We start from the raw sequence: 13,213 nt of genomic DNA, 5'->3' as shown, positions 1-13,213 counted from the left end.
ACTCCTAGCTCTTCCAATATTATTTTGTCATATTTGTATAACTCCACCGGTATTCCGTCTGGTCCTGGGGTTTTATTATTTTTCTGCTTTTTCAGAACTAATTCTACTTCAACTAATGTTATTCACCTAGTATTTCATTTTTTGAAAGTATTGTTGTATGTAATAGTTTATTTAACCTAGCTGAGTGTGTTTCAGTGATTGTTTGATTAAACCAAAGCTGACACATGATACAAAATTAAATATGTCATCTATCTGCAGATTAAAATGCATACATTTTATTATATAGCTTAAATGATAAATCTATTTTCACCTTCTATTTCTTCATGGAAAATGCATGTCAAAGAAATATTACAAACTATTGACTAGAAAGATATCTTTTTTTTCTTATTTTGAATTTGTAAACAACTGCACATAAGTAATTCATTGGCATTCAAATTCATGGAAAGTGCTGTACTTAACTTTGTGCCATATTAAGGTTGTCACATTTTGTTCACTCAAGGATTCACTGAAGTTTGACCAGGGAAGCCAATAATTATATGGATTTTTTTTTCAATGCACCTTTATTCTGATACACCCACCCATCCATCCATTTATTTATTTATTTGATTTAGAAGGCTACTCAACTCTGAAAGCTCTTGGCTCAAAGTTATATGAAACTTTCTGAAGGTAGCATCACAAATAAATTATATGATTATATATTAACTTAGTCTTAGTGATTGCAATAATGGCAACAACAGTTTATTTATTTATTCAACTTCTATGCCCATATCAATTCTTTATAAGCAATTCTTTATAAGTCAAGGAAATTAAAAGAACAGGATTATTATAGCAAACTTGTCATAATGCAATATTATCACTGCATTGCTCAGACACCACTATTGTTAATAAGATGTGATTATTACAGGATTTTTTTTTTAAATCAATAAAGTTGCCTCTAAAAGTTGTTGAAAAAGAAAAGAAAAGTTAGGATTGGAAAAACCAATAATAAATAACAAAACCCTGAAACCATCAATATCTTTTTCAAACATAAGTGCACACTGTGTGCCTGAGACCATGCCCGTGTCTGCCTCCTGTCAATCACACACATTCTTTTATTAGTCTAAGATAGAAAATAAACAACAAGACTGACAGCTTCATGTCCTTCGGCATTTTTATGTCACCACTATAAAAAGAAGAGGGTATTATGTCATCAGTCAAGTCTGTCAAGTTTGCTTTGGGATGCTGTTTGTCTTTAAAGATTTTTGTCTATCTGTCTATCCACCTTCCTGTTTACTTACCTATCTTCAAGCTACTATTAATTCAGATGGTTGCTGAAAATATTAATTTTATAAAATTGTTTTAGATATAGTGCACATAATCCAATATACATTAGCTGGTAAGAGTGATTTGCAATGAATTCATTAGATTATTAACAAACTTTCCATTATGTACACAAGTACATATCTCCCCTCCCATATACCTAAAAAAATATTGCTGAGATGAAAAACATCCAATATAATTGTGAATGTTTTTTTATTGAATTGTACTGTTATTATTGAATGGTACTTTTGCCATTGAAATAATAATTTTCTCAAATTATAGTTTTATAATTCTGTTATATACACATGATTAAAAACTAAACATTTTTAAAACTTTAAATCTGTACCTTTGATTTAAGATATTAAGTCACAATATTACTAGTGCTTGCATAAATACATATCTCTTTGGGTGTTAGGTTATTTCAAATTGTTGTAATATTACTATCTGGATATTTTTCCATTTTCTGAAATGTTGTGCCTAGTTTTGGTGGGTTTATTTGCTGTATTATTCTGACCAAAATAATTTTGCTCTTTTAAATTGAATGAAGCACAACGAAAGGTTGCAGCTTAAATAAAATGCTGCTTATTTTCATAGAGGTTGTTAAGCAACTGTAACTACAATAACAAAATTATATGTATTCCTAGTAAAAACTTGTTTCCTTTCTTGTGTCTTTTCATTCAAAGTTATTGAATTAGTTAGTTAGCCATGGAAAAAAAAGTTTCATCCTAAATATCTAAAAAGTTTAAATCATGGCAACCTAGAAATATGGCCAAAGTTTATTAAAACCAAGTCTTCATTTACATATTGCTTTTCATTTTGGGGAGAAATACCCTGCAGTCTGTATGGCAAGAGTTTGTTAATTCTCTAACTCTCTGCCTATCCAAAATTTTTATTTTGACTGAAGAAATTACTTGGATGAATAATGAAACGTCTCAGTTTAATAAACTTGGGTCCAGTTGTCATGATTTAACCTTTTGAGATACTTTTTGCCCTGAGTTATTGAGTCTTCGTTTACATGGTTCATCCTAAATCTGTTCACTGTTTATACTTTTATTTTAACACATTTCCTTTCACTTGATTTATAAAGTTCATGGAAATTCCAAATATCCAATAAACAACCACCTCCCATTTGTTCAGTTTCCTGACTTTGAGATGGATAAGTTATTCCCTTCTAATAGCATCCAAGTCCTGCTGTGCCTAAGGGAGATAAATGAAGAACACCAAGAAGGTGTGAAGGTTATCCTTGCTTCCAACAAAAAAATAAGCATCTACATAAAGATAAATGTTCCCTTCTCACATATATGCTAGTTGTTCCTGACTCTAGGGGGCAGTGCTCATCTTCATTTCAAAGCCAAAGAGCCAACGTTGTCCAAAGATGTCTCTGTGGTCATGTGGCCATGTAAATGCTGAAGGCGCAAAGAACATTGTTACCTTCCCACCAAAGATGGTTCCTATTTTTTCTACTTGCACTTTCACATGCTTTTGAACTTCTAGGTTGGCAGAAGATGGGACAAGAAATGGGAGCCCATACCGTTATGCAGCATTAGGGTTCAAACTGTGGAACTGCCAACCTTTCTGATCGACAAGCTCAGCATTTTAGCCACTAAGCCACTGTGCGCCCCTAGCATCTACATGGGCAGCAGTTATATAGGAAAATACAGGATGGAGTTTATATTTTTTTTTGTTTTTAACAATGGCAATGGCATCCATCCATTCTGCACAGGAGAAAGCAATAGTCAAGGCGACCACATGACTAGAAAATATAAAGCAACACTTTAAGCATCTGTGAATGAGATGCACAGCCACGATATTACATTGTTTTATTATTCAGGACATGAAGATCTAAGAAGGAATAGCAGTACTTATAATTAGGATGGTTAATACAAAAAACCTGTACTTGGATCAATGACCAAATAATATACATATGAGATGACAATAATCTATGACAATAATATACAAATGAGATGACAATCATCTATGCTCCAACCATCAATTTAGAAGATGTGTGATATATTTTAAAGTCAGGTTAAATTGCAATGCAGCCGTGCTATTTGTAATTAGAAGCTGTCTTCAAACAACCAAAATGATACCTATACACATGGATACTACCAGATGAAATTCGTAGAAGTCTTATTTACCATCTTATTTACCATAAAAGGAGGAAGAATGGCTCAGTATTGGCTCAAAAATATGGTCAGATGCTGATTGCAGAACACATCAGTTAACGTATCAGTTAACTGTGTGCAGTTAAACTAAATAAGAAATGGAATCAAATATCATAATATGAATATCATAATAAATGCACTACTTAAGAAAAATGTAAGTGTATCCACAGAAAACTTGATCCAGAAAAATTGTGGAATGAACTTAAAAAGAATAAAAACCATGAAAGATAAAGAAACGAAGAACAAAGCAAACTGAACTGTGGGATTTTAAGAACAAGAGAAGCCAAAGCCAAGAAAAACATAAGTATCAAAAAGGAACTTAACAAAGAGTTTCAGAGAGCTGTTAAAATAGACAAGAGGAAATATTATAATGAGATATATATGTTTTTGTAGATTTCACAGGTGTAGGTATGCTGGTCTTGTGTATTCGGGTCTTTTCCCATGTAAGATTGAGATTGTCTTGGCAACGTTTCAGTGAGGTCTCACTTGCCAAATTCAGGCTGGGTTTTGGGCTTAAAGCGTGGTCGGAGCTGCCGTCTTTCTATAAATCTTGGTCGGGGGGGTGGGGAGTGTTGGCTTTGTTTCATTAAGTGGAATGATTGGTTGTGAGGTTGTATCATGATTGGTAGATTGGTGCTGATTGGTGCTGGCTATGTGTCTGTTGTTGTTTTGTGTTGTAATGACCTGGGTGGTGGGTGGGGCTCGTTTGTTGACTAGGACTGGTTTCCAGATGTAGCTTCCATAATTATTCTCTTGTTGAAGTGTTCAGTTTTGGAGATTAACCTGGTTCCTTCAAAATTAATTTCATGTCCTGTAGCTTTAAGATGCTGGAAAAGGGAGTATTTTTTTTTCTTTTTTTCTTACTGTGTTCTTGTGTTCTGCGATGCGTACATTTTTCTCATGTTAGTTTGTCCTATGTATGTTTCAAGGCAGATTTTGCATGGTATTTTGTAGACTTCTTGGTTTTCTAGCTAGATTTTGTCTTTGGGGTTTCTTAAGATGTTGACTATTATTTGGCCAGTGTTGAAGGCTGTCTTGATATTGTGTTTGTGGAGAATTTTGCTGATTTTATCTGTGGTGCCTTTGATGTAAGGGAGGAGGGAGATGCCGTTGACCTGTTCTTTGTCTCGGTTTTTGGGGGAGTCTCCCTTTGGATTAGGTTGGTAATTGTTTTTCTTTGGAATCTGTTGGAGATTAATACATTTGTGAGAGTGTGTAATTCTGATTTCAGGTGGTCTTTGTCAGATAGGAGTTTGATTCTGGAGATGAGGGTCTTGGCTACAGAGTTGATCTGTGCAGGGTGATGATGGCATTTTGCGTTTAAGTAGCGGTTGGTGTGTGTTTTTTTTCTGGTAGATGGTGTGTCCTAAGGAGCCATTGGATTTTTTTGTAGATAAGGACGTCTAGAAAGGGAAGTTGGTTGTTTGCGTGTGTGTGTATGTATGTATATATTTGTACACATATATACATTAATTATGGAAAAGGGCAAAACCTCCAGTACTACAGGATAAATTTAGATAAGCACTCTGGTCATTACTAAATCAGAGGATTCTCACATTTGATAGAATATCCACAGAAGTGATATTCAGATATTCAAGTGGAATCAGTTCTAACCAAGTATGCCAGCAAATTGGAGTATTTCCTTCTTTATTTTCCCTAGCGTTTTCTTCATCTCTCTCCATTCTACTTCTTTATCAATAGCAAGGCATAAAGAGCATATATGCATTCTTAACGGACACTTACCAATTAAATTTCCAACCTGTGATTAATATTTTGGAAGTACCTAGTTTGTTTCAGACTATTTTATAAATATCATGAAATTCTTTAGGCAAATAAAATGTATATAAAGGTAGGTTCATTCTTAATGCATTATGAGACACCACATGTTTGGTATAGTAAACAGAAAGGATTATCTAGCCAATAACACTGAGATTATGGTACTCTATTGTCCTGTCCAAAGTATAAGAAGGAGCAATTTGCAATTTTGTTAAAACATCCAGGTTTTTACAAGAATCACATACATACTTCAGGAGCTTTCATGTTTGTACAATAACTGCATATTCACTTCATTAGTGGTTCTTGTGGAAGTATTGTCTGCACATGAACATTCATGTAAAGAGAGACAGAAACAGCTTATGCAGATGTTCTGTGAAACTTGCAAAAATCAGCCTTTTTTTAAAAAAAGGTGCTTTGTTCACACTCCTACACATTGCAGCTTTGGAAATATTTACATATTTACATATATTTTACACTCTCACAGACACAATTGAGATAATTGAACACCAAGAATTAAATATAGTAGTTGAATTATTGTACTCCTGCCAAGGAGATCCTCATTAGAATCCTCACTGAGACTCTCATCTTGGAATAACTTAGGAGTGACTGGGAAACTTATCACTCACTTTCACTACAATATCCCTCCTTGTTACTGTGGAAATAATGTTGGTTATATCCTACATACATTGCCGAATAGTTCCAGGACAAAGAGGAGGGTTATAAATGCAATCAGTTTAATCAACATTAAATAAATTCTACAATATTTTCTGCTATATCTTTTTATGCTGTTTTTTTAAATATGAGATTCATCCTTCATTTTTGCTGATAATATTGGTTAGCTTTCATTGTTGATTTTTGATAAATCTTGATAAATCTCAAATAATTAAGTGTGCTTACTAAACTATTTAATTATGAATTTACTTAGTGTGCCCATTGATACGTTTTGCATTTAAGAGATTTTTACCAGTTAAATTTGCAATTTTAATTATTCTTCTCACATTCATTTTTTATTTTGCTATTTTAAAAAAATAAATACCTTTTAGGGTGAAGAAAAATATATTTTTATATAAACAGATAAACATGCTTTTGAAGGAGGGAGAATATTCAGCGTTCAAGATACTATTAACATATTTTAGCAGAGATCTATGGTAAAGGTTTCTATTTGAAAAATACAAGTAGTTCTCCACTTATGACCACAACTAAATCCCAAATTTCCATTGCTAAGGAAGCATTTATTAAGTGAGTTTTGCCCCATTTTGTCTTTTTTGCCACAGTTGGCAGTTAAATAATTGCAGTTGTTAAATTAGTCACAGTTTATTGTAATATCACACAATTCTGCAGGATACTGCAACTGTCATAAATACATGCCAGTTGCCAAGGGTCTGAATTTTGACCATTTGATCATGGAGGATGCTGCAATGATTGCAAGTATAAAAAATGGTTATAAGTCAACTTTTTTCAGAGTTCTATTAACTTCAAACAGTTGCTAAACAAATGGTTGTAAGTTGAGGACTACTTGTATATGAAAGATTAACTTCCAGAGAAGAAATAGTGAACTGGAGATGGCTGCATTGAAAGAATGGGATAATGTGAAATAAAGCGTGGCACAACAAAACCGCGGTCCACTAAAGCGCGCCCGATTAAACCGTGTCGCTGACGTCATCAGCAGCGCGGCGACAGCGACCACGGAGAAAAAAGGGCGCTTTAAAAAGCGCTTTGAAAGCAAGCCGATTCAAGTTAAGGTAAGGGTTAGGGTTAGGTTAAGGGTTAGGGTTAGGTTTAGGGTTAGGTTAAGGGTTAGGGTTAGGTTTAACGTTAGGTTAAGGGTTAGGTTTAGGGTTAGGTTTAGGGTTAGGGTTAGGGTTAGGGGGGTTAGGTTTAGGTTTAGGGGTTAATTTTAGCTTTAGCATTCACAGCGTGCTTTTTTCGTCGCGCTGTGATGACGTCAGGTACATGGTTTCGTCGAGCGCGCTTTAGTCGAATGCGGTTTTGTGGTGGAACCAAATAAAGAGGTAGTGAGTTGATTGAATCACCTCTAGACAAAGAGAAGACTTGTGATCATCCACAAATGCTTCATGCAGTTGCTCCTGTCGAAGAAATTAACGACTTTTCTATTTTGCAAAAAAAAATGCCAGATTATTTTTATTATAAACAGCAAGCAGTTTAAATACATATACTTCAAAAAAGCTATAACATATAAAAATGGAATGAACATTAGCTTTGTATTTTATCTCTCTCCTCACAATGACTATGCTTTTTTGAAATTTTAACAATGTACACTGCCTTGCAAAAAGAGTATTTACAAAACTGAAACTTGTTTTTTTCTTTTTCTTTCCACCTTTATTTTAGAACATTAATGCATTTTTCAAACTGTCTTTTATAAAACATTGTGTACATGAATGGCGCACTATACCTGTTAACAACATTTATTTTTTTTAAGTTAAACTATGCTGCACAGAGGATAGTCTTCTAGCTCCAAATTAAAACTGTCAATTTTTAATGAATACATATATATAAATAAATATTTCTTTTTTTATTTACAGCCTTGAGGGACAATAGGATTGAACTGCTTCGAGCTTCATGGCATGAATTGACCATTAGAGTCACCGATGTTTCATTATCAGATGAAGGGCAATATACCTGTTCTTTATTTACTATGCCTGTCAAGACATCCAAGGCTTTCCTCACTGTTCTAGGTAAGCATGTCATACTGAAAATAATGCAATTCGTCAGAGCATATTCTGTGGTTACTAACACTTTCTAAAAACTTCAGCAGAAAATAGTTGTAGATCAATGTAGCACTCAGTCCTTCATTTACCTTTTGACCTAACAGCTTCTTCTCCCCTTTCATCTTTAGTTCCAGTCATGACTACAGAGGAAATTGCCTCTTTTGTTTTAGTTCAGTTAGTTTAATTGTTAGTTCAATTTATCTCCTAATAAGCAAACTGTGATTAAAGAGGATGAAAAGCACATGAATTTCATAAATTGTGGTTCACATTTGGCTTGTTTCCACTTTTCTTAATTGAAATTAATTGAAATTCATCTAGGCCTGAACTTGATAAGCTATGGTTTCTAAAAACCATGAACTGAGTCATTCAATTTATTCAACTGTAAAAAGTCAAAGGTGAAGAGAGGGTGTGTAAGATGAGGGAAAGATGAAGTATTGTGCTAAAATCCATACCAAATACAAATGCTAATATTTGGGGAGTTTAACTGGCAGTGTTGAATGCAAGCAAATGAATAAATAAGAAAGTTACATCCCAATTTACATTTATATTAGCTCTATGTATCAGATTGCATTATGTCCATTATTGACTTTTTGTAGTGTTAAATAATAGTTTTATGAGTGCTGCCTATACTTTCCTGGTTACTAGACAATACAGAAAGTAAATTTCTACATTTTGTAGGCATGAAGAAAAACTCTGCTCACAAAACAGGAATGATGGGATTCTGAAGAAATTTCACACAAAGGACAAAACCTGAACTAAATTTATAAGACTGAATTTTATCTTATTATTACAAAAACATTTCTATTATTATTGTTATTATATTAGCACAATACTTAGCATCATGTAAATATTTTCCCCAAATAAATATAATGTTGCTACTAGTCAAAATCTAAAATATGGCACTAAACTTAAAAATATTTTGACCTAGTATAAAAAAATAAACATTCTAATGGACTGTTACCACTCCACAAGAACTCTGGCAGTAATATGAAAGAGTATACTAACACCATAGGTACCTCAGCAATGTTCTAAGACATATGTGTGTGTGTGTGTGTGTGTGTGTATATATATATATATATATATATATATATATATATATATATGTGTGTGTGTGTGTGTGTGTGTGTGTGTGTGTGTGTGTGTGTGTGTTTTGTTTTGTTTTTATTTGTGCTGATAAATAAATAAATAAATATCCGCACAAATTTTAAAAAAACACAAATATAACAAAGGCAACAGTAAAAATATTGGGTTTCTGTCGTGATGGACTCTTGTGACGAGCCGATTGACAGATGATGGAAGCAGTTAGCTTCCTCCCATAATTGGGGCTTACCAGGTGTTGTAAAAATCTAATATATATATATGTGTGTGTGTGTGTGTATGTATATATATATATATGTATATATATATATGTGTGTGTGTGTGTGTGTGTGTGTGTGTGTGTGTGTGTATATATATATATATATATATATATATATATATATATATATATATATATATATATATATATATTGCTGCTGAGAGCTTTTTCAGGATCAAGATTCAGTATGCAGCTGGGAGTGGTTAGAAGCAAGTTTGGAGATAAAAGGACGGATGCTGCCATGCCCCAGTTGCTGGAGTCAACATATGTTCCTTCGTTCCTTTGTGTGTTCCGTGTTTGGTACAATATTACTTGCTATTTACTCGTGATTATGCCTGTTACATTTGGATAAATGCTTTGGTGTTTTCATGTAAATCTGATCTGTGAAGACTGCAAAAGAACTGCCAAGTTTGCTTTTGTTTTGGAATTCTTATCGGAGTTTGGTGTTTATGTTATTTTCTGGGCTCGAAGCCAGTTTGAACTGAAAAGTGATAAAAAGTCCTTTTAAGTTTTGTCTGCCTGCGTTTGTTTACGAGCTGTGCAAGGGGGGGTCAGAACATATATATATATATATATATATATATATATATATATATATATATATATATATATATATATAGCAATAGCAATAGCAATAGCAATAGCAATAGCAATGTTAGACTTATATACCGCTTCATAGGGCTTTCAGCCCTCTCTAAGTGGTTTACAGAGTCAGCATATTGCCCCCAACAACAATCTGGGTCCTCATATATGTGTATGTGTATATATATACACACACACACACACACACACATATATATACATACATACACACATACACCCACACATATACATACATACATACATACATACATACACATACATATCAGTGGTGGGTTTCAAAAATTGTTTGAACCTACTCTGTGGGTATGGCCTCCTTTGTGGAAGTGGCTTGCTGCCCATGTGACTGGATGGGAGTGGCTTTCCACCCATGTGACTGGATATTACCATTACCAGCTTCAACGGTCCTTGGAGGAAGCTAGTTACCTTGACCCCTTCCAGTCCGGCTTCAGACCTGGTTACAGCACAGAAACCGCTTTGGTCGCATTGACCGATGATCTCTGGAGAGCCAGGGATGGAGGCCATGCGTCCATCCTGGTTCTCCTCGACCTCTCGGCGGCTTTCGATACCATCGACCATGGTATCCTTCTGCGACGACTGCAGGAGGTGGGGGTGGGAGGCACTGTTTTGCAGTGGTTCTCCTCCTACCTCTCGGACAGGTCGCAGTCGGTGTTGGTGGGGGGGCAGAGATCGTCCCCTAGGCCCCTAACATATGGGGTGCCGCAGGGTTCGGTCTTATCCCCCCTACTATTTAACATCTACATGAAACCGCTGGGCGAGATCATTCGGAGGCACAGGATAAAATACCACCAATACGCGGACGACACTCAGTTGTATCTGTCCGCCCCGTGCCAACTCAATGAAGCGGTGGACGTGATGAACCAGGGTCTCGAGGCCGTTAAGAACTGGATGAGAGCTAACAAACTGGTACTCAACCCGGACAAGACCGAGTGGCTGTTGTGTTTCCCTCCCAATAATTTGGCCAGTGTTCCATCGCTCAGGCTGGGGGGTCAAATTTTACACCCCTCAGATAGGGTTCGCAACTTGGGAGTCCTCCTGGACCCACAGCTGACTTTTGACCATCACCTGTCGGCTGTGACCAGGGGGGCATTTGCCCAGGTTCGCCTGGTGCGCCAGTTGCGACCCTACCTGAACCGGGAGGCTCTCACAACAGTCACTCGAGCCCTTGTGACCTCTAGGCTGGAATATTGCAATGTGCTCTACATGGGGCTGCCCTTGAAGAGCATCCGGCGACTTCAGCTAGTCCAGAATGCGGCCGCGCAAGTGATTGTGGGCACACCGGGGTTCGCCCACATAACACCCATCCTCCGCGAGCTGCGCTGGCTACCTGTTGATCTCCGGGTGCGCTTCAAGGTGCTTCTTACCATCCATAAAGCTCTTCATGGTAGTGGATCTGTGTACTTGAGAGACCGCCTCCTGCCAATTACCTCCCTTCGACCTATTAGATCGCACAGATTGGGCCTCCTCCGAGTTCCATCCGCCAGTCAGTGCCGACTGGCGACTACATGGAGGAGAGCCTTCTCAGTAGCAGCTCCGACCCTTTGGAACGATCTCCCCATGGAGATTCGTACCCTCACCACCGTCCAGACCTTCTGCACAGCCCTCGAGATCTGGCTATCCCGTCAGGCCTGGGGATAAAGTTTTTAATCCGCCCCACCCGAATGTTGAATGAATGTTGTGTTTTATTATTTTATTTCTATTTTTACTCACGTATTGTCTTATGTTTTGTCTTGCACTCCCCCTCCTATGAATTGTAAGGGGCCCTGAGTCCCCTCAGGGAAAAGGGCGGCCTATAAATAATAAATAAAATCTAAAAAAAATATGAAGTTGCCAATGACACTTGTCAGAACCACCTTAAATTACCTCACACGCAGCACTGGCATGCATAAGAATATGATGTAAACTTGTTTTTTAAAAGGCATCTTTGATTTGCGTTAAAACAACTTCAACACACGCAATGTTCTGATTGCACCACAAATGCAGTAGTCATCCTTACCTTTCACAGAGGCACTGAGTTTTATAAATATGAGCATGATAGTGTAGAATAATCATATCCAAAGACCAGTGGTGAGTTTCAAAAAAGTTTGGAACCTCTTCTGTAGGTGTGCTTTCCGGGTCCACTGGTGGAACCTCTTCTAACCGATTCGGTAGATTTGATGAACCTGTTCTACCAAATAGGTGCAAACTGGTAGGAACCCACCTCTGACACACACACACACACACACACACACACACAAACACACGTACGTATGTATATATGTATGTATGTATATGTTTGAATAAAAATTGAGTCAATTCACACTTTGTGAATTTGGACATTATATTCTGAAATTTGTACTTATTCCAATTTGAACATGATAGATTATATCTATAGAAAATATATACTGCATAGGAAAAGAAATTATTTACCTTAATTGTCTGATAAGAATTATGTATACTAGTACTGCATGCGTATTTAATTTAATAATAAATTAAATTTCACAAAAAACACTTATTAATAGAAATAAGCATAACAAAGAAAAAAGTGCTGTAATTTTAATTGTAGGATTATATAATGAGAGACTGAACAAAATAGAACTTGACAGATGTGCTCACTCCTAAATGTTCGTCAAAGCCATGGTACATTATACAACACAAAGAAGCTGAATTATTTTTAGGTATATGCGCAATTTATAAAAAGCTTTTTTTTCCCCAGAAGGCAGTAGGATTCATTGGTGCATGAATCAAATGGTGAAAGAACTTACATTTATATGAATCTCAGATCAAGGATGTCTATTTTTGTTCATCTCGAAATGCTATATATTAGGATGTCAAAGACAAAAATGCCATCTTAAGGAAGGATAGTTTTGGTGGATCCATTTCCTATCTAGATTTCTGATCCTTGGCATTTTTTTTCTATTTTTCTCTTTTTTTAAAAATGTTTGGTTTGTAAGCCACCCAGAGTCTTTGTGACTGCAACAATAATTAAATAATTTACTTTTGGTCACATGTTTAAACTGGATTTGGCATTTTGTTCACTTATTGAGTAGAGTACTTCCCAAGGTTCTGCAATAGACAAATGATGTTGTTTGATTGCATTAAAGGTATCATTTCAGGATATCTGTCCAGGTAAATCTACCTTTTGTGATTCACTAATGGTGATTTTGTCAGTGTTGACAGCATACATTGGTGCTCTAGTTGCTTTGGTATTGCACCCAAGAAGCCTATAGTACTATTGGTACTATATATGTTTCCTTTTGCCCGAGTCATTCTATTTGCAGATCTTC

General features: G+C 35.9%; 1 protein-coding gene across 1 annotated transcript in view; it reads left to right on the top strand.

Annotated features, from left to right (window-relative positions):
• Positions 1-13,213, top strand: part of CADM2 (cell adhesion molecule 2) — a 142,401-nt gene that overhangs the window by 46,661 nt on the left and 82,527 nt on the right. The window contains exon 3 of the mRNA XM_032219799.1: positions 7,784-7,936. Coding sequence (XP_032075690.1) covers positions 7,784-7,936 — 153 coding nt within the window. The remainder of the gene's footprint in view (positions 1-7,783; positions 7,937-13,213) is intronic.

The sequence above is a fragment of the Thamnophis elegans genome, chromosome 6 (assembly GCF_009769535.1).
Source record: "Thamnophis elegans isolate rThaEle1 chromosome 6, rThaEle1.pri, whole genome shotgun sequence".
Classification (NCBI taxonomy): domain Eukaryota; kingdom Metazoa; phylum Chordata; class Lepidosauria; order Squamata; family Colubridae; genus Thamnophis; species Thamnophis elegans.
Note: the sequence above shows the minus strand (reverse complement) of the source record. Positions and strands in the feature narration are given on the sequence as shown.